At 38.0% G+C, this 20,032-nt stretch overlaps 2 protein-coding genes across 2 annotated transcripts in view; both read right to left on the reverse strand.

Annotated features, from left to right (window-relative positions):
• Positions 1-20,032, reverse strand: part of LOC133625184 (uncharacterized) — a 25,499-nt gene that overhangs the window by 4,083 nt on the left and 1,384 nt on the right. Inside the window, exons 2-5 of the mRNA XM_061993539.1 lie at positions 6,780-8,554; positions 4,319-4,404; positions 3,593-3,638; positions 2,464-2,655 (exon numbers count right to left, since the gene is read on the reverse strand). Of these exons, the coding sequence (XP_061849523.1) occupies positions 2,495-2,655; positions 3,593-3,638; positions 4,319-4,404; positions 6,780-8,475 (1,989 nt within the window). The 5' untranslated portion in view covers positions 8,476-8,554 and the 3' untranslated portion in view covers positions 2,464-2,494. The remainder of the gene's footprint in view (positions 1-2,463; positions 2,656-3,592; positions 3,639-4,318; positions 4,405-6,779; positions 8,555-20,032) is intronic.
• LOC104551926 (NEDD4-binding protein 2-like 2) overlaps positions 10,618-20,032 on the reverse strand; it is a 26,920-nt gene continuing 17,505 nt past the window's right edge. Inside the window, exon 7 of the mRNA XM_061993557.1 lies at positions 10,618-10,649. Coding sequence (XP_061849541.1) covers positions 10,646-10,649 — 4 coding nt within the window. The 3' untranslated portion in view covers positions 10,618-10,645. The remainder of the gene's footprint in view (positions 10,650-20,032) is intronic.

Below are 20,032 nucleotides of genomic sequence, written 5' to 3' on the forward strand. Positions count from 1 at the left end.
CCTCAAAACCAGGAGCATCAGAAAAGCTCACTTGCCTTTTACAGCTCCGACACATGCAGACTCCAGAGGACTGCTAGAATACTCAAATGGGGTCTGGCCAAGGGTCTGCATTGACCAGTATCCTGTGCCTGCCAGTGAGCATGAGTCAGTTGGAAACCATACTAACATTTGTATAAGCTTAAAAGCAGTCTTTCACCTGAAGGTTTGGTTGCATGGTACGTGGTCTCTGGTATCAGAGCTGACTGCTACACAAGGAGGAAGTCCTGCACATGCCCTGCCCCGTGGCTGCAGCAGCATGGCTGCCTCTGCTCCCTCGCTCCAGCTTTGGCACTCATCTGGATCTTACACAAGCTTATCTAAACTCACCAGCTCTTACACAAGCTTATCTAAACTCACCAGCTCAGCAGAAAACTATCCCTTTTTTTCCTGTGGGGTCAGTGAGTTAAATTAACAGCCTTCATGTCAGCCAGGTAGTTGGTACTGTCAGTGCCAGAGCTTATAACCGGGGTGGGCTGGTAGGAAGGGTACTTCCTGCTTTCCACAGCAGTGGGCCATCACACCAGCTTGGCCTGAGGCAGCATACCGCAGCTCCAGAGCAGCCTAAACCCATACAACCTCTGGTGTCTGTTCCTCTCCCTCCAGCAGTCGGAACTTTCCCTGACTCATTTCAGATGTTGGACTAAAAAAACTAAACCAAAAACCCCCACAAACCCCAGTGACTAACTTCCCTCCTCCTCCCAACACAAAACCCTAACCAGCTTAGCATTTCCAAGCCAAGGGCTTTGCCTTGCTGCTGCAAGGAGGATGAGATCATGCAGCCAGGTCCCAGGGCAACCAACACAGGTTTCATCTGCCAGCAGGGACCTCCAGTTTCACCACACCACCTTGGCACAGATCCTAATGAGCAAGTCTTGCACAGAGCCTTCTGTGCAGCACCTTCTTTTTTAAACCAAACACTAACTGAGAGTCTTCTTCCACAGTAAATTGTGCATTGCTTTCAGTCTGTATTCACTAGAACGCAGTAGAGTGTTGGACTGCAAGATCACGTAGTAGACTGGGGCTTAATGTCGTTTTGTTTCAGTCAGTGGCTGGCTCACCCACACACAAGGTTGCTGGTCACTCCTGCTGCGCCCACGACAAGCAGGAGAGCAAGGCTGAAACAATTTTGGGAGCAGCATGACAGGAAGACAAAAAGGGTCAGTCTAATGGAAAAATGGTTGGATTCAGCAATCAGGTAAAGGGATGGACAAGACAGGATACTCTGCTAGCATATGTCTTCTCTTTCTGGAAGCACACAAAGGAAAAATAAATAGTCAAGTTCCAGGTTAGTCACGGTTTTCTTTGGGCAAGATAGTGGAGCTCTTCAGGTTTGTTTCTTTAGCATAAAAAACATTTTAGTCAATAAACCTGGGCATTTCTGGGTAGTAACTTAGGTTACAAATCCAGATGGAGAGACACAGTCGGCACTGTAAGCAAAAATCTCACCTGTGGTGTGTTCAAGTTGCAGTATTATACATAAGTATAAAAAATTGCGGCTGATAAAAGGCTAAGCATTGGGTGACAATATTTTTTAGTTGCTTACCAAATATGTTACTATTTTGATTATGTAAGAGGACAACACCACTACCAGATGTTCTTGATTTTATTAATAATCCATGCTGACAGCACCTTGTGAGATCAGTGCTGTCTGTACCACATGGTTCAGAGTGATTTCCTTCATCTTCCTACACTGGTAGTTGATACAGGCTAATCAGCAAATGACCTGCAATGTCATTTTTATCATCAATGATATAACAATACATAAAATCACATCAACCCCCCTTGCACGAGTTTCAATTTCAACTTAAACTATATAACTGTTTTACTTCTGTCATGAACCTCCCTTGTGTAAATTAAGAAACTTTCTTAAATTTCTACTTCTGTTTTTGTAACCATCCCAACACTGTGCACATCTGCCTTTTTGACTCATCCTCCAGCCACTGACTCATGCTCAGGTCCAGCACAGGACACCAAATGACACAGACTCCATGGCAGATCCCATGTGGGTGGTATTCCAGTGGTCCTGTGACATCTGGATGGGAATAATTTATACTTCAGATCTGCATGATTATTTTCCTGTCTTAATTTGCCCATGGTGCAAGTTATTCTGTTTCCATATTCCTCAGTTTACTTGTTTTAAAACTACAGATTAAGTCATTTCCCACTTTGGGAAGAACAATTGGTGGGAAACAATAGTGAAGCTAAGCTAGCATTTTCCAACTGGTTCTAAACAGTCTTTCCTTCTTATCACAATCTGCCTAGAATATTTCTCATAAACAAACTGGAGAAACTTTACCAAGCTACCAAAGGGTTAAAAATTTCACAAGACATGCATGAACATGATGGCAAGTTGGGTGATACTAAATGTACCCTAAAAATTCTTAGTTACTGCAACGAAAAACATTCACAAGTGTGAGTGATTACCTTTCCTTCATGGAGAATTTAAGATGGTCATTCATGACTGCTGAAACACAGCATCCACACAGGCAGCGTCACTGTAGGTCACAATGTTCTCCTCTGTCCCTCCCTGCAACAGCTTCCTTTCTGGTAGTGATTCAGAAGAGTCTTGATTCTCTTGGTGATTTTTATTCAGGTCTTCAAGTCTAACAATATCACCTAAAAAGCAAATTACAAACTGCAGCAAAAGACACGTGAAATGAGCTTACGTGGTCTGTCATTTACATTATGTCAGGATAGAGTATTTCTAGAACAAGCTTCTATTTCATCAGAATACTTCTGATTTTGCCTCCTAAATGGCCTACAAACTAAATGAAATCCTTCAGGTTTGTCTTTTACAAGGAAAAGAGCTGAGGTAGGGAGTGGGTGCTGAGATGGGAAGCTTCTGTGTGTATTCCTACTCTTATGCATCCTTTCAGCTTGCCAGGAGCATCATTTTCTCTTTTAAAATCAAGAAAGTCCTCTCTTATTTAAGATATCAAATCCTATCACCTTAAAGGGAGCTGATACGAGATTTTAAAACTTGTGGAACTTGTGAAATTATACTACAGAAATAACGTAGAAAGACAACTAGCAGCCTTATCCCATAACTTCCACACTGCAGGAATTAATGCCTGCAGAACTCCAGAGCTTCCCAAGGACCCTGATATCTCTTGCTGTTCAAAAGCCTGACTTTTTATTAAATGCTGCTGGCAAGTTTTAGTAGTCATTGTTTAATTAAGTTGAAGGTGCTCGACCTTTCAGAGAAATAGTCAAAAGAAAGACTTCTTCATGCTAAATGTCCTTCTGATCTGGAATGGGCAAACTTGAGCTAAGTATCAGATTAATTCCATATGGGAAAGTTTAAAAGGCAAGGCATTCTATCACTTATATCAGGGAACGTAAAGTGATGACTCACAGCAACTGTAGCTCTGCCATACATTATGGGCACAATCAACAGAGGCACAAATTCATTTATCACATCCTCCTGCTTTCACACACAGAGGAGTGTTCTCACTCTTTGTGCAGAAAACTTTCAATGTACTTCAGCATTAACTATTGTATCTTCTGAACAAGAAGTATGTTATCTGTTTCTTGTATCACAGGATCCACTTACCAGCCAAGGCATTTCCATTCTGTGATCCATTTGGTTTCTGTTTTTCCTAAAATAGATAATAATAGTCCAGAGAAAAGAATAAAGTATGTGACAAGAGATTTTGTTATTTTGGGAAAGAACATGGTCCATTACAGCTACTATTGCATTGTGTTTTCATTTCCACTACCAGACACTACAGAGCTTCTTAAATAAAACTGAACCTTCACAAAGCAACAGCCACAGCAGAGAGAAAAGTAATTTGAAAATTAATACTTTCTAACTAGACAAGGAGAATTAATTTGCCATCAGACACTCAGAATTACTTCTCTGCCGTAACTCTCTTACAAAGTGTCTGTGAAGAAGCTACAAATAGTGGAGGATGAAATTTGCTCAGATGATGGGAGAAAATCATAAGAAGGAAAACAACTGGATGATGATAGGTGGTACTTAATGAACACGGGCCAGGTCAGGACACAAGTATCAAGGAAAAGTTGTTGGTTTGGTTATTTTTTCCTCCAACTACTTTGTGTACATTTCTGAAGCTGATTTTTCAAAACTTGAATCCCACCATAGCCTCAAGCTGGTTCTGGAAACATCCAGAAGAGTACATAAATCACCTGTCTCTTCATCGCAATTATTACAAAACAAAGGCAATTTACTAGCAAAGAACATCCTCTTGCTTATGAACTGAATTCCTCTTTACACTTGGAACATTGGGAAGCCTTCTGAAATACCCTAAAATCATACCTCCACAGAGGTCTTCCACAGTAAATAGATCATCTTTGAAACTTTCCGGTCAAGAGGAACTATATAATCATCTGGCAACAAGGATTCTGTGGAAGAAAATAGTTTTTGCAGTTAAGTGTTTGGATCCCGCTATAGCCAAAATATATCACTGAATTACAATTTTTGCACACATTATATATATATAATTTAAAAAAACCCAGAAGATATTTAGGTGAGCCAGGAGGAAGGTCTGAATTTAGGTCTTTTAGAATCAAAGGACAGTGCACGAGAAGGGGAGGACAGGGAAGGAGATTTGGTTTTGGTTTCTTTTTGTAGGCAAAGGCTTTCCTACCATACTTTCATTTCCCCTGCATACTCCCCCAAAACGAGGTGCAAACAAGCAAACCCAGAAAGTTTTCAGTCCACAAATGAAACAAAATGTGACTTAAGTAACAACCTTTAAATTGAAAAAGGCTTAATTATGGGAATTTGTGCAATATCACTAAAGAAATTACTTTCTAAAATGTTTTAACTCTGTAGGAAAACAGTCTAAAATATATCCTCCACTTACATGAGAATCATACAAGCAAGTCAGTCAACTAAATCTTTTGTTTAGAAATAAACAAGGATATTTACAATTTTCCCCCAAAACAGTTTCAATAAAAATTGTCTGCAACTGCCAGTCATGTAAAACACTACAGCTCAAATGTGTAGATAAATGGTAGTCCATCAATATAATAACAGGCCAGAACAAAAGCTCAAGGATTTTTTTTTAAATTGTAGGAAAATTGTAGACATGAGAACATGGACAGTCTTCTGCAGACAGCAAGTGCCATTTTGATGGAAAAAAAAACCCCAACAAACAACAATTACAAGCTGTCAAGGGCTCTAGAGAGATATCGGGATGGGTTTGTATTTCTAAGAGGTTGTTTTGAAAGGAAATTGATCTGAGCACCAGGGAACGTCACCTGTTACTGACTGGGATAAGAATGACATTTGTTTTGCTAACTGAGTGTTTCTGAATGTCTGGTTTTTTTCTTTTTTACCTGGAAGACCTCCCTGCTGTCATGGGCAGCTCCCTCTGAGATCATGAAATTTAAGATCACAGATATGAAGACTCAACAAGATTGGAGGAGAAAAATGTTTTATTATGTAACAGTTGAGGGCATAAGCAGGACTTCTGTGCTCTGTTTCAGCTCTATATGGCAAGGTCTTTATTGTGTGGTGCCAGATTTAGATAAAGCAGCACTGCAGGTCCACTGGGGGCAAAGCCAGAGGACACAATGCTGCCAGTGATGGGCATCACTGTTCTGACGGGTAGCACTGCCATCTACTTTTACAATAAAAACAAATAATCCTGAGGTCAGTTTGTGAAGATAAAAAGATATAAGCTGCTCCTCAGTTGTCATCTTAAAGTTTTCATATGAAAATACGTGCTTAACTTTAAATTACACTGAAACAAACATGTGTAAAGGTTTATGTGCTGAAAAACAGTCCGTGCTTTTTAATGCTGTTGGCCAAATCAAAGTTACTGTTTCTCTGCTAAGTTTGGATCAAAGAAGTTGCAGAACTTTATGCACAGGGAACCTGGCTCTTTCAGCAAGTGTGTACACAGCGCTATGTCCTAGGGAGATTTCCAAATAAACTTTTGTTGTTGCTGGCTACAGCTCTGCAGTAAATTTGAAAATCATGGTTACCACACAAAACTCCTTTGAGGACTGACCATCATCTTTCTATCTTCTAACTTAAAATGATTAAACCGAAAGTACAAAAACATGACAACTGGACCTTGGGAAGGCAGGTGATACACTTCTTAATGATGCATGACTAAAGAGAATGTTTTTGCTATCAGAAAAGGCATCTTGTAAGTCTGAGATGAAATTTCAAATGAAATTAGATTTTGGGAAAGGTTTTCAATGCTATCTAAGCCACATGAGAGCATATGAAGTCTTTACCAAAGCAAAAGGAATGCTACTAATATTATTCAGGTGGAACACAAAACCCAACTTGCAACATCTGTGTAAGAGCACACATTTTGTACCCTGTTTCTCATTCAGTTTTGCAAGCAACAGAGCAAAGTTTTACTCAGTAGGATGTATTAGAACGTCCACAATAGCTTCATGCTTTTCATTTAAAGTTAGTAACTTTTTTGTTACTAAAAAGTCTGCAATTATGAGGCCAAATGAAGTGGCATCTTTGACAGAGACTATAAGAAGATATTAGGTGAAAAAAATAAAAGAAACCAAAACAATCACCAAAGCAGCAGCAATTCCTTTCAATAGGATTAGAATTTGATTAATTGGTACTCACAATATAAATATTTAACAATAGATTTATTTTTGTTGCTTGGTTTTTGTTTGTTTTAGGAGAATGTTTGGGGTTTTGTTTATCTGTCTGTGGTTTGGGGGGAGGGTGGGGTTTGGGTTATTTGGGTGTGGTTTTTTTAGTATATTTTACATAGGAGTAGTAAGAACAGCATTACCCAGTGGAAGACCTGGAGAACCAAAGAGCTGCACAAGTTGAAAAGCAAATCCTAATGATAAGGGAAGTCCCAGAAAACTACATTTCAGATTAACATCTTGATTATCTTCAAGTTGTGAGGCCTCTGCTGGCTCAAGGTCATCTGCTTTGGGCACATTTTCAAGGCAGCTTGCCAATATACTAGAATTTTCTGGTTTCTCAGAAACAACATAAGACAAAATATCTGGTTGGCTATTTGTAACTTCCGAAGAAACTTGTTCACTCTCACTCTCTTTTTTATCAACTACCTGTTGTTGCTTAAGAGTTCTATCTCGCTCCTCCTTTACCTCGGGAACGTCACAAACCGCACAGGAATACTTTGGTGTAGAAGATTGTCCCAAATGAATGTAAGAAATATCATGTAACAGAGCATTTGTATCCAGCGTGGGTAAGGAACACGTTGCCTCGGCGCCCTGCAGTGCATAGCCCTGTTCACATTCCTCTCCACAGCTCTTGCTCAGAAAGCTCTTTTGCCCTAATTCCAAATCACTTTTTTTGGTAACATCATCTTTTATTGGAACTTTCTTCGCTTCCTCTGTACTATCAGCAATCTGCCTTGGTAGATTAAACTTTGGTGCCAAGTTAACAATTTTTCTGCATCTTTTCGTCTTCAATGTAATTGGTGAGGCATCATTGCTTGGAACATTTACTTCACTCAAACACTGCATGAAGGTAGCCCTGGCTTCCAGATGGGAATCAAAGTGCACTTCACCTGCTGTGCATGCCAACAGACTACTGTTTATTACATCATCAGCCTCCTCAGTTACTGTTACCTGATGGTTTTCCTTCACCAATCCTTCCTTTGACCAAAAGCAGTTTAGCTGGGTTGAACTGTTTGTATGAGTCTGTTTAGGTTTCCTCATTTTGAGGGGTCTTTCTTCATCTACAAATTTATCCTTAGAGCAAGAGGAGACAGAGACTTGGGTATCAAAGCCCAACTGCAATTCCTCAGTAGGTAAATTAATTGAAAAAAAGGCACAGGCATCAGAACTAGTCTCTTCATCTTCTAAAGCACCTTTGTCCTCTGTGTTATCATCAGGCATGGTATCACATACCTTTGAATTGTAACACAGAGAGATTTCTTTTTCTTCATCATTTAAATTCAACAGCTTAGCTTCCACATCAGGTTGACACGTAATTTGATTTGATCTGGGTTTGTTCTCTGTGCTTAACAGTGGCATGTTATCATCTTCAGAGATGCCTTCTGCTTCACGGATGGAATTTTCATCGTTGCTTATTTTTAGGAAACTGATTTTGCAAACATTTTGTTCATGCCTTTGGTTTGTTTCCCCATCATCATTTTTGGTTAGGCTTTCAATAGTAAAAGGTTTTACATGTATTAAAAGTGATCTGTCACTTTCTACAGGCAATTCATTTTTCAATGCATTGTTCGACATTGTTGAGACCTCAGACACAGCAACAGGAAACCTTTCTATTGAAACCACTGCAACTTCTTTTAGGCTTTCATCACCACCACTACGCTGCTCTTCACAAACTGCTACTGGATCCTCTGGACCTTTGCTGAATATACACAATGATTTATTGGTTTCTTCTCCTAACTCCTCTTCACTTTCTGAAGTGTCTTGGTCATCTGGAATCGGATGCTGAGCTGCTGCGTCTAACATTTTCTTTGTAATTTCTCTAGGATTGCTTTTCATTTTTTTGTTTCTTTTTCGCCTTTTCTTCTGCTTTGCTTTTGTCAACAGCAGCCCAGGATTATTCCTAAAAATTGTTTCCCTGTGTGAAAAGAAAAAGGTGAAAAAATTCAGTAATTAGGTATTCACAGTGTGGAAAGAAAAGAATTGGTGCACTTTATGTGAATACGATGATCAAACACAGACCATCTCCTTTTTAAACCAGGTAAAATCTCAAATAAAACCTACCGATTAAAGAAATAAACACAATTCTGAACAATTTTGAACATTTAAAATCAATTTAAATAAACAAAACTGTCATCTCATTAACTTTATAAGAAGCATCACAAATCACTGCAAGATCAAACATGTTTCTGGATGTCTTTCTAAATGACGTTTGAATAACAGGTACTAAAGAGCTACTGCTATTCTGAAATGTCATTCAATGTCATGCTGAGCAGAAAGGTACTAAGTGGAGGACACAGTCAGAATATTTCATTCCTTACGATTAAATGGACTATACTTAGTTAAGCTAGACTCAAATTCAAAACATACTAACTTAAAATCTGAATAATGGAAAGGTACAGTGACTATAGTAACCCTGATATTTACTGCTCAGTATATTATGTGTGGACGCATATGTATTTGAAAACAGTATTTTGCATTTTAATAGCAAAAAAATAATGTACTACAGAAAAAAACATGCCAACATAGTTTAGGCAGTTATTTACAACTTCTAGCTCTTTTCAGATCTGCATTTCTCTTCAAAGTTTACAGGCAGAAGCTTTAACAGCAGTTTCTCTGAAATCTTGATGTTAGCCCATCAGCCACCTAACCCTGAAATGACCACATAAAAGAAAAATCTAATCCAGAAATCTAACTTCTCCCTATGCAACTCTTCAGAGAGATCAGATTCTCAAAGTTATCCGATAAATCTTCATATCAAAGATTTACTCCTTTCCTGCAATTCTTTGCTTTTCTGTAACTGTTCACAACAGTACTACACGCAAGACACTAAAGCAAAGCAGTAGCTAGAAGAATGGCAGGGTAGAACTAGTTATTTTCTGGGCATTCATATTTATCATAAGCTGTTTTAAATGCTGTATTCTGAAATTCTTATGAGACAAATTTTTAAAAGGGGCAGTGATTGTGCATGTAGGGACAAAGCCTGAGCCAATAGTAGGCAGCCAGGAACTTAAAGGTCCCCTGTGGAAATCTATATGAATTCTTTCTAATGTGAACTCTACAAAGCAAACTGTCCTAATTCTCTCAGTGTGAAGCACATCAGCAGCCTTCTTGGCCTCAGTATATCCACACCAAGACTGGAAGAGGATTCAAAAGGTCTTGGTGCCTCAATATTGCTGCAACAAGCACTACGGATCTGAGAAGATCTTCTATTGCCCTATAATGGCATCCACATGAGACATCCTACTGTGAAATGGGATTTCCTACAAATGTTGGCGTTTAAGTCCACATGGTACTTTCCCCTTAGTAATGAAAAGTGACTTGCCCTTATCCAAATCAGTGTATTTTCAATACAGTGCCTACGGTTTAAGTGCAGATGTCTATACTGTGGATGTTTGAAGCTAGTCAAGACAAATTCCACCTCAAATTCTGCTCACAATATGTTCCTTACTCAGAAACATACCTCTTTTCTCTCCCAAAAGAGAGACATGGGATGACAGGGAAAGTTTGAGGATTGAATAGATCTTATTTCTCTCTCAAATGAAATGATACAAAAATGAGGCATCTGCAACAGTAGTTTGAGAGATTGCTGTCATCCATACCACCCAGATTTGCAGAAATCTCATACTAATCACAGATTATGTCTTAAATCTTGACATGAGCTTTCTTCTTCCTTAATGAAAGTAAATTACTTGAAAGTGGTTTTAGAAGAGAAAATTCTCCAAACATTTCAGAAGCACAAAACTCCTTACCAGTGAAATAAAGTAACATTTTTAGTTGTCTTCAATGGAGAGGGGGAAATAAAACATCAGACCTGCGCACTAAATCCAAGAAGAATTTAGTATTGTACCTAAAGACTCTTGCACTGCCATAAGAACTCTGCAGAAATGACAACCAAATTGCCCATGTCAGCACTGGCACAGGAAAGGAATAGATGTCTCCAGTCTTGGTGTTACTGTAGCTATAACTCTTGAAGTTTACCACTCACTTCTCCCAGATGTGAATTTGTTCAGCTGCTGATGGAAGGGAACTTCTTTAATACTGATTCAGGCCTAACACCTGATACATCTGACAACATTTTCAGGATAACGTTGACAGAAATTTTCTTATGTTAGGATGTCACATCAAAGATGTTGTAGAACATTGCAGAAAGAAAAAGAAAGTCTCAGAGGTCAGTACATTTATTTCCTTTCTTTGAGAAGGAAAAATCACACTGGACAGGGTTCACTTTAGAATTAAAAACCAGCAGAAATAGATCCATGAAATAATAGGAATAGAACCCTGATGATCCAGAAAAACTAGCAGTTATTATTGCATTGAAATTGTTGCATGTAAAAACAGTAACAAATGCACACGTTAGTCCAGGTTGATGATTTGTCATATCTGGGTATGACCTTCAATAGTGAGATTCAACAATTCATAATAAATACAACAACAATGTCATTTCTATGCTTTGGAAACACAGAGGTTTTATAACAGTCCAGGAAAATTAGGTTTCTAAAGGGCTGGATTTCCCAAAGAAAGGACTAAACCAAAAAGGGAAGTGAGGAACTACTAACTGCAGAAAAATAACATTTCACTTCTCCAGGCAACTTCTGTTTTCCAACTGATCCTAAGCAAATACTAGCCCAAACAACCATTCCAATTCATCACAATAGCATAGCTAAAACTTCCTGCTTGGAGTATACCCAGTATCATGTTTAGGTTTTTTGCATTTAATGAAGTGGATTGTCTCCTAGTTTCCTTTAGTTTTATCTTAATTCCTCATCTTTTAGTCCACCTACATGTCTTTTAAGTTTTCCTCATCCTAAAACCATATGGCACACAACATAGAAAATTCAAGAACCAGCATGGAGATAAACTTCTTTACAGGGGCACGTGCTAGTGAGCTGTTTTTAAACACACACAACATATGCAAAAGGGGAAAGAAACAAGGTGTCATTTCAGTTAACATTTAAATTTTGCTGTACATTATGCATTTAAAAAAAAAAAGGCTTAGTAATAAACAAACCTGAAAAAATGTGATTTTGCTGAGATAGGAATTCCCCAAGTAACAACTTGAAATTTCTCAGCCTTCCATTTAAACAATATTAAAAGTTTTTTGCCAGAACTCTATTACATGTGACTTCAAGGTTAGAACCTACTGCTCAAAATAGTGCTGTCCAGCTTGATTGAAAGTGCGTGTTCAGGTGATACTCTTTGCTAGACAAACAAATGCACTTTCATGATTGCCAAGTCAGAATATGCAAAGTAAATGATCTAAAGAAGTTATTTTGCAGAAAAATCCAGAACAAAATGAGTCAGTTGCAGTTGTACAAACTTCAACCCTAGCATACATTTAAGCTGATGTCTCCTTGATGTAAAAAAACACCTGCAGTCACAACGAAACACAGAGGAACCAACCAATTCCATTAAAAAAAGAGTGATTCTGTATGACATTTAGCAATGAGGTACATGCTCTCAGAAATGTATGTTAATGTTAGTTAACCACTAAAATCTCTGGAGTGAGCTTTCAACATCAAAATTATAATACAGCTGCTTACATAAAAAGGTATTTATTGGGATTCACTTCACCTCTCCACCTGGTAAAATCCAAGTACATTGCTGAATTCCTTGAGACCCAACTTCACTTCGGCACCAAACAGAAACTGAAGTTATAATTTTGGAATAACAAAAAATTCACAGTACCAGCCTTTTTGTTACATATCTTGCCTTTAATACTGAAATGAATGATAAAGACCTGGTTCCTCAAAACAAAATGGAATCTTGGTGTTGGGTGATAAAGTAGCTGGAAAAAAAAAATCACATGCAAAATAACTTGTCAACATTATCGGGCTTACTAAAAGATGCAATTCCAACAGACAGTTGAGCATCCAACTTTGCACTTCATTGCTGCTGAAGAAACAGTCTTAGTCACCCTTTCCTGCTTTGCTCAAGAAGTTGACCTTGCACTTCCACTACTTGTCTCTTGCTAGCTCTACCACTCCCTGAGCTAGCATCAAAAGAAACCAAGTACTTGCTTCATTGTTGATCTGATTTAACTTATCAAGGTAAGAATCAGTGTCTAGCTAAGACAAAGGAAGTGGTTCTTGGGAGTAAGGTGACTACTTTCAGCAGCAACATGCTAGATTGCATCCTAGCTCACTTTAAGGAAATTCATCAAAAATGATTCACAAATGCTTACACAACACAGTGTTGCAAATTAATGCTTCCTGCCCCAAATCCTAATTGGATTTGATCTGAAGTAACTCAGTATTTATCATTCTTTTGTCTCTCGATAGCATTGCCAGTGGTAGTGAGATTTCAATACCTTCATGAATTACACTATTCTATCACAATACTCAAAGAGCTACTGTAATTTTGGGATAATTTCTACAGGACTGACATATATACAGTTCTGTGAAATGTATAATCAGTCATCGGACTGCTGCCCTATTATAGTCCAGACACAAGAGACATTGGTCTTGAGAGTACACAGAGAATGGCATACAACTGGTTTGATCGTGGCATGCCTCTAGAAGCTGTTAATTTAATCAAATACATGGCAAAGTGCAGCCACTGCTTTTCAAAGTAAAAAACCAACCAACCAAATAAAAAATCCAATCTACCATAAAACCCACCAAAACCCCCAAGTTCCTGAGGTGCTGGTAACAGCAATTCAGTTTAAAATCACAGTCCACTCCTAAAATCAGCAACAGACATATTGATGGATTGTAACAGATAGAAGAGGCACTGCTTTTTGTTTGACTGGATTTCTCGGCACCATTAAGTATGGCACAACGATAAAAGGCAGGTTAAGGAGGAAAAAAGAAAAAAGTGAAATGCTACAAGTGTTCTGAATCCATCTTAAGAAGATGTACTTAGAGAAGAAACTGCAGCTTTATCATCACCCTTCTAGCCCACGAAAGCTCAAAAAAAAGTCTATTTAAGTTCTCTCTTTGTTTAGTCTTTTGATGAGAATGATGGACACAGATGCCAATGTTACACACTGAAGTACAGCTCGAATCCTCTTGTCATCTTTGATGACATCGTTTCTATTACTTGGATGATACCAGCTCAAGCATGAAGACAACCTGATTGAAATTAATCCAGGCTAGATAAGAAATACATTGCTTTGAGGAGGAGAAACGGGAACTGCAGTCAGATTTGTACTAGTTAATGAAGTTTGGAGCAACGTGTTGTGCAGCAGTTCTCCTTAGTTTTCTATTGGTAAGACATTTCTGTATGAGACTTGAAGGAACACTTTCAAAAACCTGTAACAGGATAGGAAAAATCCCAGCTTTCCAGACAATGATGAGTCTCAATTTTACATTAACTTCTGGACAAACTATAGGACTACTGCATATGTGAATACAAAGCAATCAGTTCTCTCTAAATCCTAAGCACTCCCCTCGCAACAACACTGGAACACACTATACCCACCACATCTTTCAATGGTGGTGGTCCAGGCTGAAAACCATGAGGCACACTGGTGAAGGCTGCAACTGACCAAACAAACATCATCCAGTGAAAATGCAAAGCCCATTTGCCTAATGGATAATTCACAGCTACTGAAAAAAATATTAAAATTGTAGGATTTACTTAAAAAAAACCTCAGCCTTTTTCTCTCTAAAGGAAAAACAGAGCTGCTACAGGAATATTTCCTAATGTATACATACATCTCACTAGTTCAAATACAAAACATTATTGAATTTTAGTGGATTCTTGATGTTAGGAGTTATAAAATGTGAGTTCACTCAAAACTAAATTCTGGGAGCCAACTGACAATCTTTTTTTTAGTTCCTCACCCTTATAATCTACTGTTTTCCAGGCACGAGCTTATACAATTCTTCTCGAGAAGCTCTACCCAGGAAAAAGGCTGATTTACTGAGGCTCTCATGAGACTGTAAAATAAATCATGTCCTAAAATGTGGTCATTAAATAAGACAGATTTTCCAGATCCCAATTTCTAAAACCCATTCTCATTGTGTATTTCACTCACTGTAGACTCTATTCTTTAAATAATCACTATTTTAACCAGAAAATAAAGGGAACTACATATAGTAATATATCATCCTAGTACTTGAACACCAGATGACAGTCATCAAAACAGATTATAAACAAAGACAATCAAAAGATTTTAGAAGTAAAAATTAGATTTACAGAATGAAGTGTTGGCACATTCACACACAGAACAAATGTAAAATGAAGTCTGAGATATGACAAGCAAAATCAAGTTGAGAAAAAATATGAATGAGAGCCTAAGGAAACAAAAGGTACAATGAGAGCTGAATGGAGTATACAGAGGTATGTAATAAGCTACTTCTGTTAGCAACTTTGAATGAAGGGTGACGGATTTTAGCTGTATTTAAAGTAGCTTCAATAAACAAAATTGTAACAAAGACCTGTAACTAAATATCCATGAAAGCACAGAACATAACTCTGGGAACAAAAGCATGAGTTTTGAAAACACAAGAAGATGCTACAAACTTAATGAGGTCAAGAAAAAGAAAAGAAATGAAGAAAAACATGTTTTATAACATAAAATAGCATTTTCTGCACAATGAGAAAAAATTTCAAAAGAAGAGCCTGAGAGGAGGTGGAATATATATATTCAGTTTTCACATTAGCACCAGTTTGAACTGAGACATTAAGAAAATAGAGAATGAGATGTAGCTTTCTACACAGGTTTATAGTTCAGGGAAGAAAAGGGAGAGATCGATCCAGCCATGAAGATGACTGTAGCAACTTGGGCAGATCAGACAGATGTGAAAGATGCACTTCAAGAGCAAAAGAAAAAGGGGAAAAAAATTGCAAGAGGAAACCAGTACAGAAATCGGTATCAGTAAACATTAAGTAACCGGCCACTAACATAGTTAATATCAACATTAAAAATCAAATACTTTTAACTGCAGTCAATATTGTTATACAGAACATTTGTGGTCTCATTCGTGCATCTCAAATGCTGTATGAAACATAGAAAGCTACACAGCATTCAATTATAATATACATTCCCTGGAAGGTATTACACCTTTTCCAACACATCTCAGTAGTTTGTCTATCTGGCATCCAGCTTTGACATACTACTTTTGCATACTACTCTTTGTTATTAACTCATTCCTTTTTTAAACATCTTTCACCAAAAGGAGTAGAGAGAAACAAAACACAAAGAATTACCCCTTAAAGATGATTACTTTTTACAAAGCAGCCGTATACAATTCCTATAGTGTTGGGGATGATCAAATGCAGAAAACTGTCTTTCCATTCTGCAACATAGTAAGTGTCAACAGAAGTCTGCCTTTGGATAGAGAATTAAAAATTACTTTAGATAAGCACTAATATATGCCACTATTTTCCAAGTTTGGAAAGACCTAACAGCTAATAAGAGACAGGAGGCCACGGACCCCACCTGAGGGAGAAAAAATGGGATCACCTAGAGATGTAGTCAGGATCTTATTAGTTACTTTGCTAATATAGATATGAAAGAAAATAACCAGAATAAATGGTACAGCCTCTTTTGCAGCTACAGCCAAAGCCAGAGACTCGGTGTGCATCTGAGAAAAAGAGGAGAATCATGGATTGCTGTAACCTAAAGGGGCCTGGAAGAAAGCCTTTTACATGGGCAAGGAGTGATAGAACCAGGAGTAATGGCTTTAAACTGAAACGGGAGAGATTTAGATTAGATATCAGGAAGACGTTCTACACTGTGAGGGTGGAAAGGCACTGGAACCGGATGCCCAGAGAGGCCCCATCCCTGGAAATGTTCAAGGCCAGGTTGGATGGGGCTTTGGGCAAACTGGTCTAGTGGAAGGTGTCCCTGCCCATGGCAAGCAGGTTGAAACTAGGTGATCTTTAAGGTCCCTTCCAACCCAAACCATGCTATGAATGCAAACCTGCATCTAACACCTTGAAAATAGGCAGCAATTCTGCTAATGATTAAAAAGTTTTCTCTGATGGGTAAGAGCTAACTCTTCTGATATTCTGGATATTACTCTCATTATATGCAGTAGTAGAGTAGAATAAATTATGTCAGAAAGGGCTTCTGGATATCAACCTCTGCTCAAAGCAGTATCAACAGAGATCTTTTTGCTCAGTGCCTTTCCCAGATAAGTTCTGAATACTCCAAGGATGGAGATAATGGCACTGTCGTGGTTTAACACCAGCCAGCAACTGAGCATCATGCACTCAGTTACTCACTCCTTCCTCTACCAGTGGGAGGAGGAGAAGAAATCAGGGAAAAAAACACCAGAACTCCTGGGTTGAGATAAGAATAGTGTAATAACTAAACTGAAATAAAAAATAACAATAATAACAGTTATCTATCATAATGATGATTGTAATGAGAAGAACTATAAGCATAAATAAACCCTAAAAAAACCCCAAAGCTCAAGGGAATACAAATCATGTCTAACATAATTGCTCACCACCTGCTGACCAATGCTCAAGATCAATTCACTCCTCCCCACCAACTCTCCCCAGTTTATATACTGGGTGTGATGTCCTATGGTATGGAATAGGCCTTTGTTCAGTCAGAGTCTGCTGTACTAGCCATGTTCCCTCCCAGTTTCTTGTGCACCACCCTGTTGGGAAATGGAAAAATCCTTAAACCAAGAAAAGTGCTTAATTAGTAACAATCAAAACATTGCTGTGTTATCAACATTACTCTCACACTAAATCCAAAACAGTCCTGTAACAGCTACGAGGAAGGAAACTAACTCTATCCCACACAAAACCAGGATAACAACCTAAATATCTAATTGAAATTTCCCATGTTGCAATCTCTATTCACTGCTTGTCATCTAAGACAAGTCTGGCTCCACCTTCATACTCTCCCATGAGGTAGGTGAAGAGAGCTTTAAGCCTTCTGAAAGCTGAACAATCCATTTCTCCCAGCTTCAACTTGTGTATCGTGTTCCAGGCCCTGACCACCCTCTGCTCAACTCACTCAAATATATCACATCTTCCTTGTACCAGTGAGCTCAAAGCTTGACATTCTCAAGAAAGGCACCACAAGTAAACCAGGTGAAAGACAAACTAACTTACTCTCTTTACAGCTCAACTCTGTACAGAGCAGTAAAAAGTTACCATCACAGTTAGCTATCTTTACTCAAAATAAAACCATTCCTCAAGACCTAGGACCAAAAAGGGCAGCATTATGAACAGGTATTCATAATCAGAAACAAGAAGTCAGTCTAGACTGCTGGAACAAACCAAACTGAATGAACACAATGATCTGTGCCTTCTACATACACATACACGGAACACTCCTATATAATGCAATTCTGCTGCATAGCCACAAGCAGAGATTTGTAACTGCAGCTTTCATAAAGTGAAAATGTTTTTAAAATGTTATCAGGTATACTTTAATGAATATTGAGTGCAACTACCAAATAGCTGCAAAGAGCTGCAAATGAAACTCAAATATGTATACCTATCTTGCTTCAGGTAAAAGATCCAATGTCTATACTTTAGTGGTCAAGATGCCTATAAAGCAGTGTACTCATCTTACAAGCAATACAGGAAAAATGCTAAATGGCAGTCAATCCACTCCTAACACAGGGTCATGAGCCTCCAGAAACTCTTCATTGTTAAGAGCAAGACGTGGGATACACTATTCATGAAATTCTTATAAACTGTTATAATCTATAGTATAGGTTATCCAAAACCTAGGATGAGTAAAAAAAAGAAGATATTATTAGAAGTATCACAAACAAAATAACAGTCAAAGAGCATATAGATCATGACCAGGACTGATTTGTATACGACACAGTAAAGTCCTTAAAAATAGGCACTTCTAAATCTGTTGAGACAAAGACAGCACTTCTTAGTCTGCTATCAATTTAAGAGGTTAAACAACATCCACTAACCATTTCATCCTTTTAAAAATCAGTAGTTAGACAACCTGCAAGCACATATTCCAAGCTTTTTTGCTCATAAAGTATTTTTCTCTATGTTTTACGAAATCCCAGAATACTTACAGAGTCAGTATCAGGGAAATACTTAAAAAGGACAAGCAGGATGATCCACACAATTACAAAGAAGTTACTCTGATATCAGTCTGAGGGACCACAAAAGAGAAGTTGAATTTGATTAACAGCTCAAAAAAGAAAAATGTTTAACATCACTAAAAAGTCTATAACTACATCTGAAAACAAAATTACTTAATGGGTATGTTCTGACTTGGCACAACGTGGTATTGTCACAACAGCACCAAGTATCAGTGAGGTACACATGAAATGGCCAAGGACTGACTGCCTACCCGAGAAATGAAGTTGCATTCTCAGCTAAGAGGGAACTGGAAAGACTCTTTCCAGATAGAATACTTCAATGCTTGTATTATCCTTGCTCTAGAATGATACTGACAGTCTATCTCAAGCAAAAAAAGTACTTTCTGCTTCTCTATTACTACAGAAATAAATTAGACAAATTTGAGATGATCTGACCTTGACAAACCCTGTTACTTCCTACTTTATCTTCCAAATACTTAAAAAAAACCCAGCTGTGTTTTCACATATTTCCCTGTGAACTCAAAACAAGCTTACAGCTAATTTCAGCCAATTAGCCCTGTAAAAAAAACCCTACAAACATTCCATAAATTGATACACAAGTAGATTCTCACCTAGGAAATTATTACCAAAGAGCTTTAATCTCTGCTCTTGCTTTCATTTCAAAAGAATGAAAACATAAAACACTGAAATGAGAAAGCGTCACCGCAGAAACACTGGAATGAAGTATTTCCATCTGACCTGCATGAAACATTTGAGTTTTACAGTGAGTATTTAATTTCAGTTTTATGAACAGCATTTCAACACTATGTCTTCTTACTGCTCTTCACTTGTCTCTCTGCTTTTGTAAGGAAACCCTTCAATTTTCAATATATACCTGGTCACCTCATCTCCACCATACACCACCAGAGGGAAAAACATTTATTCTAGAAAACTCGATTGCTAGAAGGAAATAGGAGTTAAAATTGCAGGTATCACGCATGAATGTGAAAATTAAAAAAAGGGTTTTTTTTTCCAGTTCACTAAAAATGAATCCTACTAGTCAGCTCAAAGAAGAAAATACTGACAGAGTCTTAAATTACATCAGGAAAGACAGACACAAACCAATCAAATATAAATGCTAGGAGTCCCATCTCAGTTAGATGAAGCTTGGTTTTCAGTTATCTGTTAGCAGAAAAACAAAAACTACCATCTCCACAGAAGGTTTTAAAAAACAGGTGACAAAAGATAAAACCTTGTCTTTCTTCAAGTTTTACAAAAAAATATGCAGCATGGCAAACTAAAGAGGACAGGACTGTAAGAACAGAAGACAGAATCCCTCACAGGATATCATTTAACACTATATGTTAAAAGAAAAAAAGGGTTACAGTAGGTTGTTGTAGCTTGACCCCAGCTGGCAATCAGGCCCCACA

Source organism: Colius striatus, chromosome 1, assembly GCF_028858725.1.
Source record: "Colius striatus isolate bColStr4 chromosome 1, bColStr4.1.hap1, whole genome shotgun sequence".
In the NCBI taxonomy this organism is placed as follows: domain Eukaryota; kingdom Metazoa; phylum Chordata; class Aves; order Coliiformes; family Coliidae; genus Colius; species Colius striatus.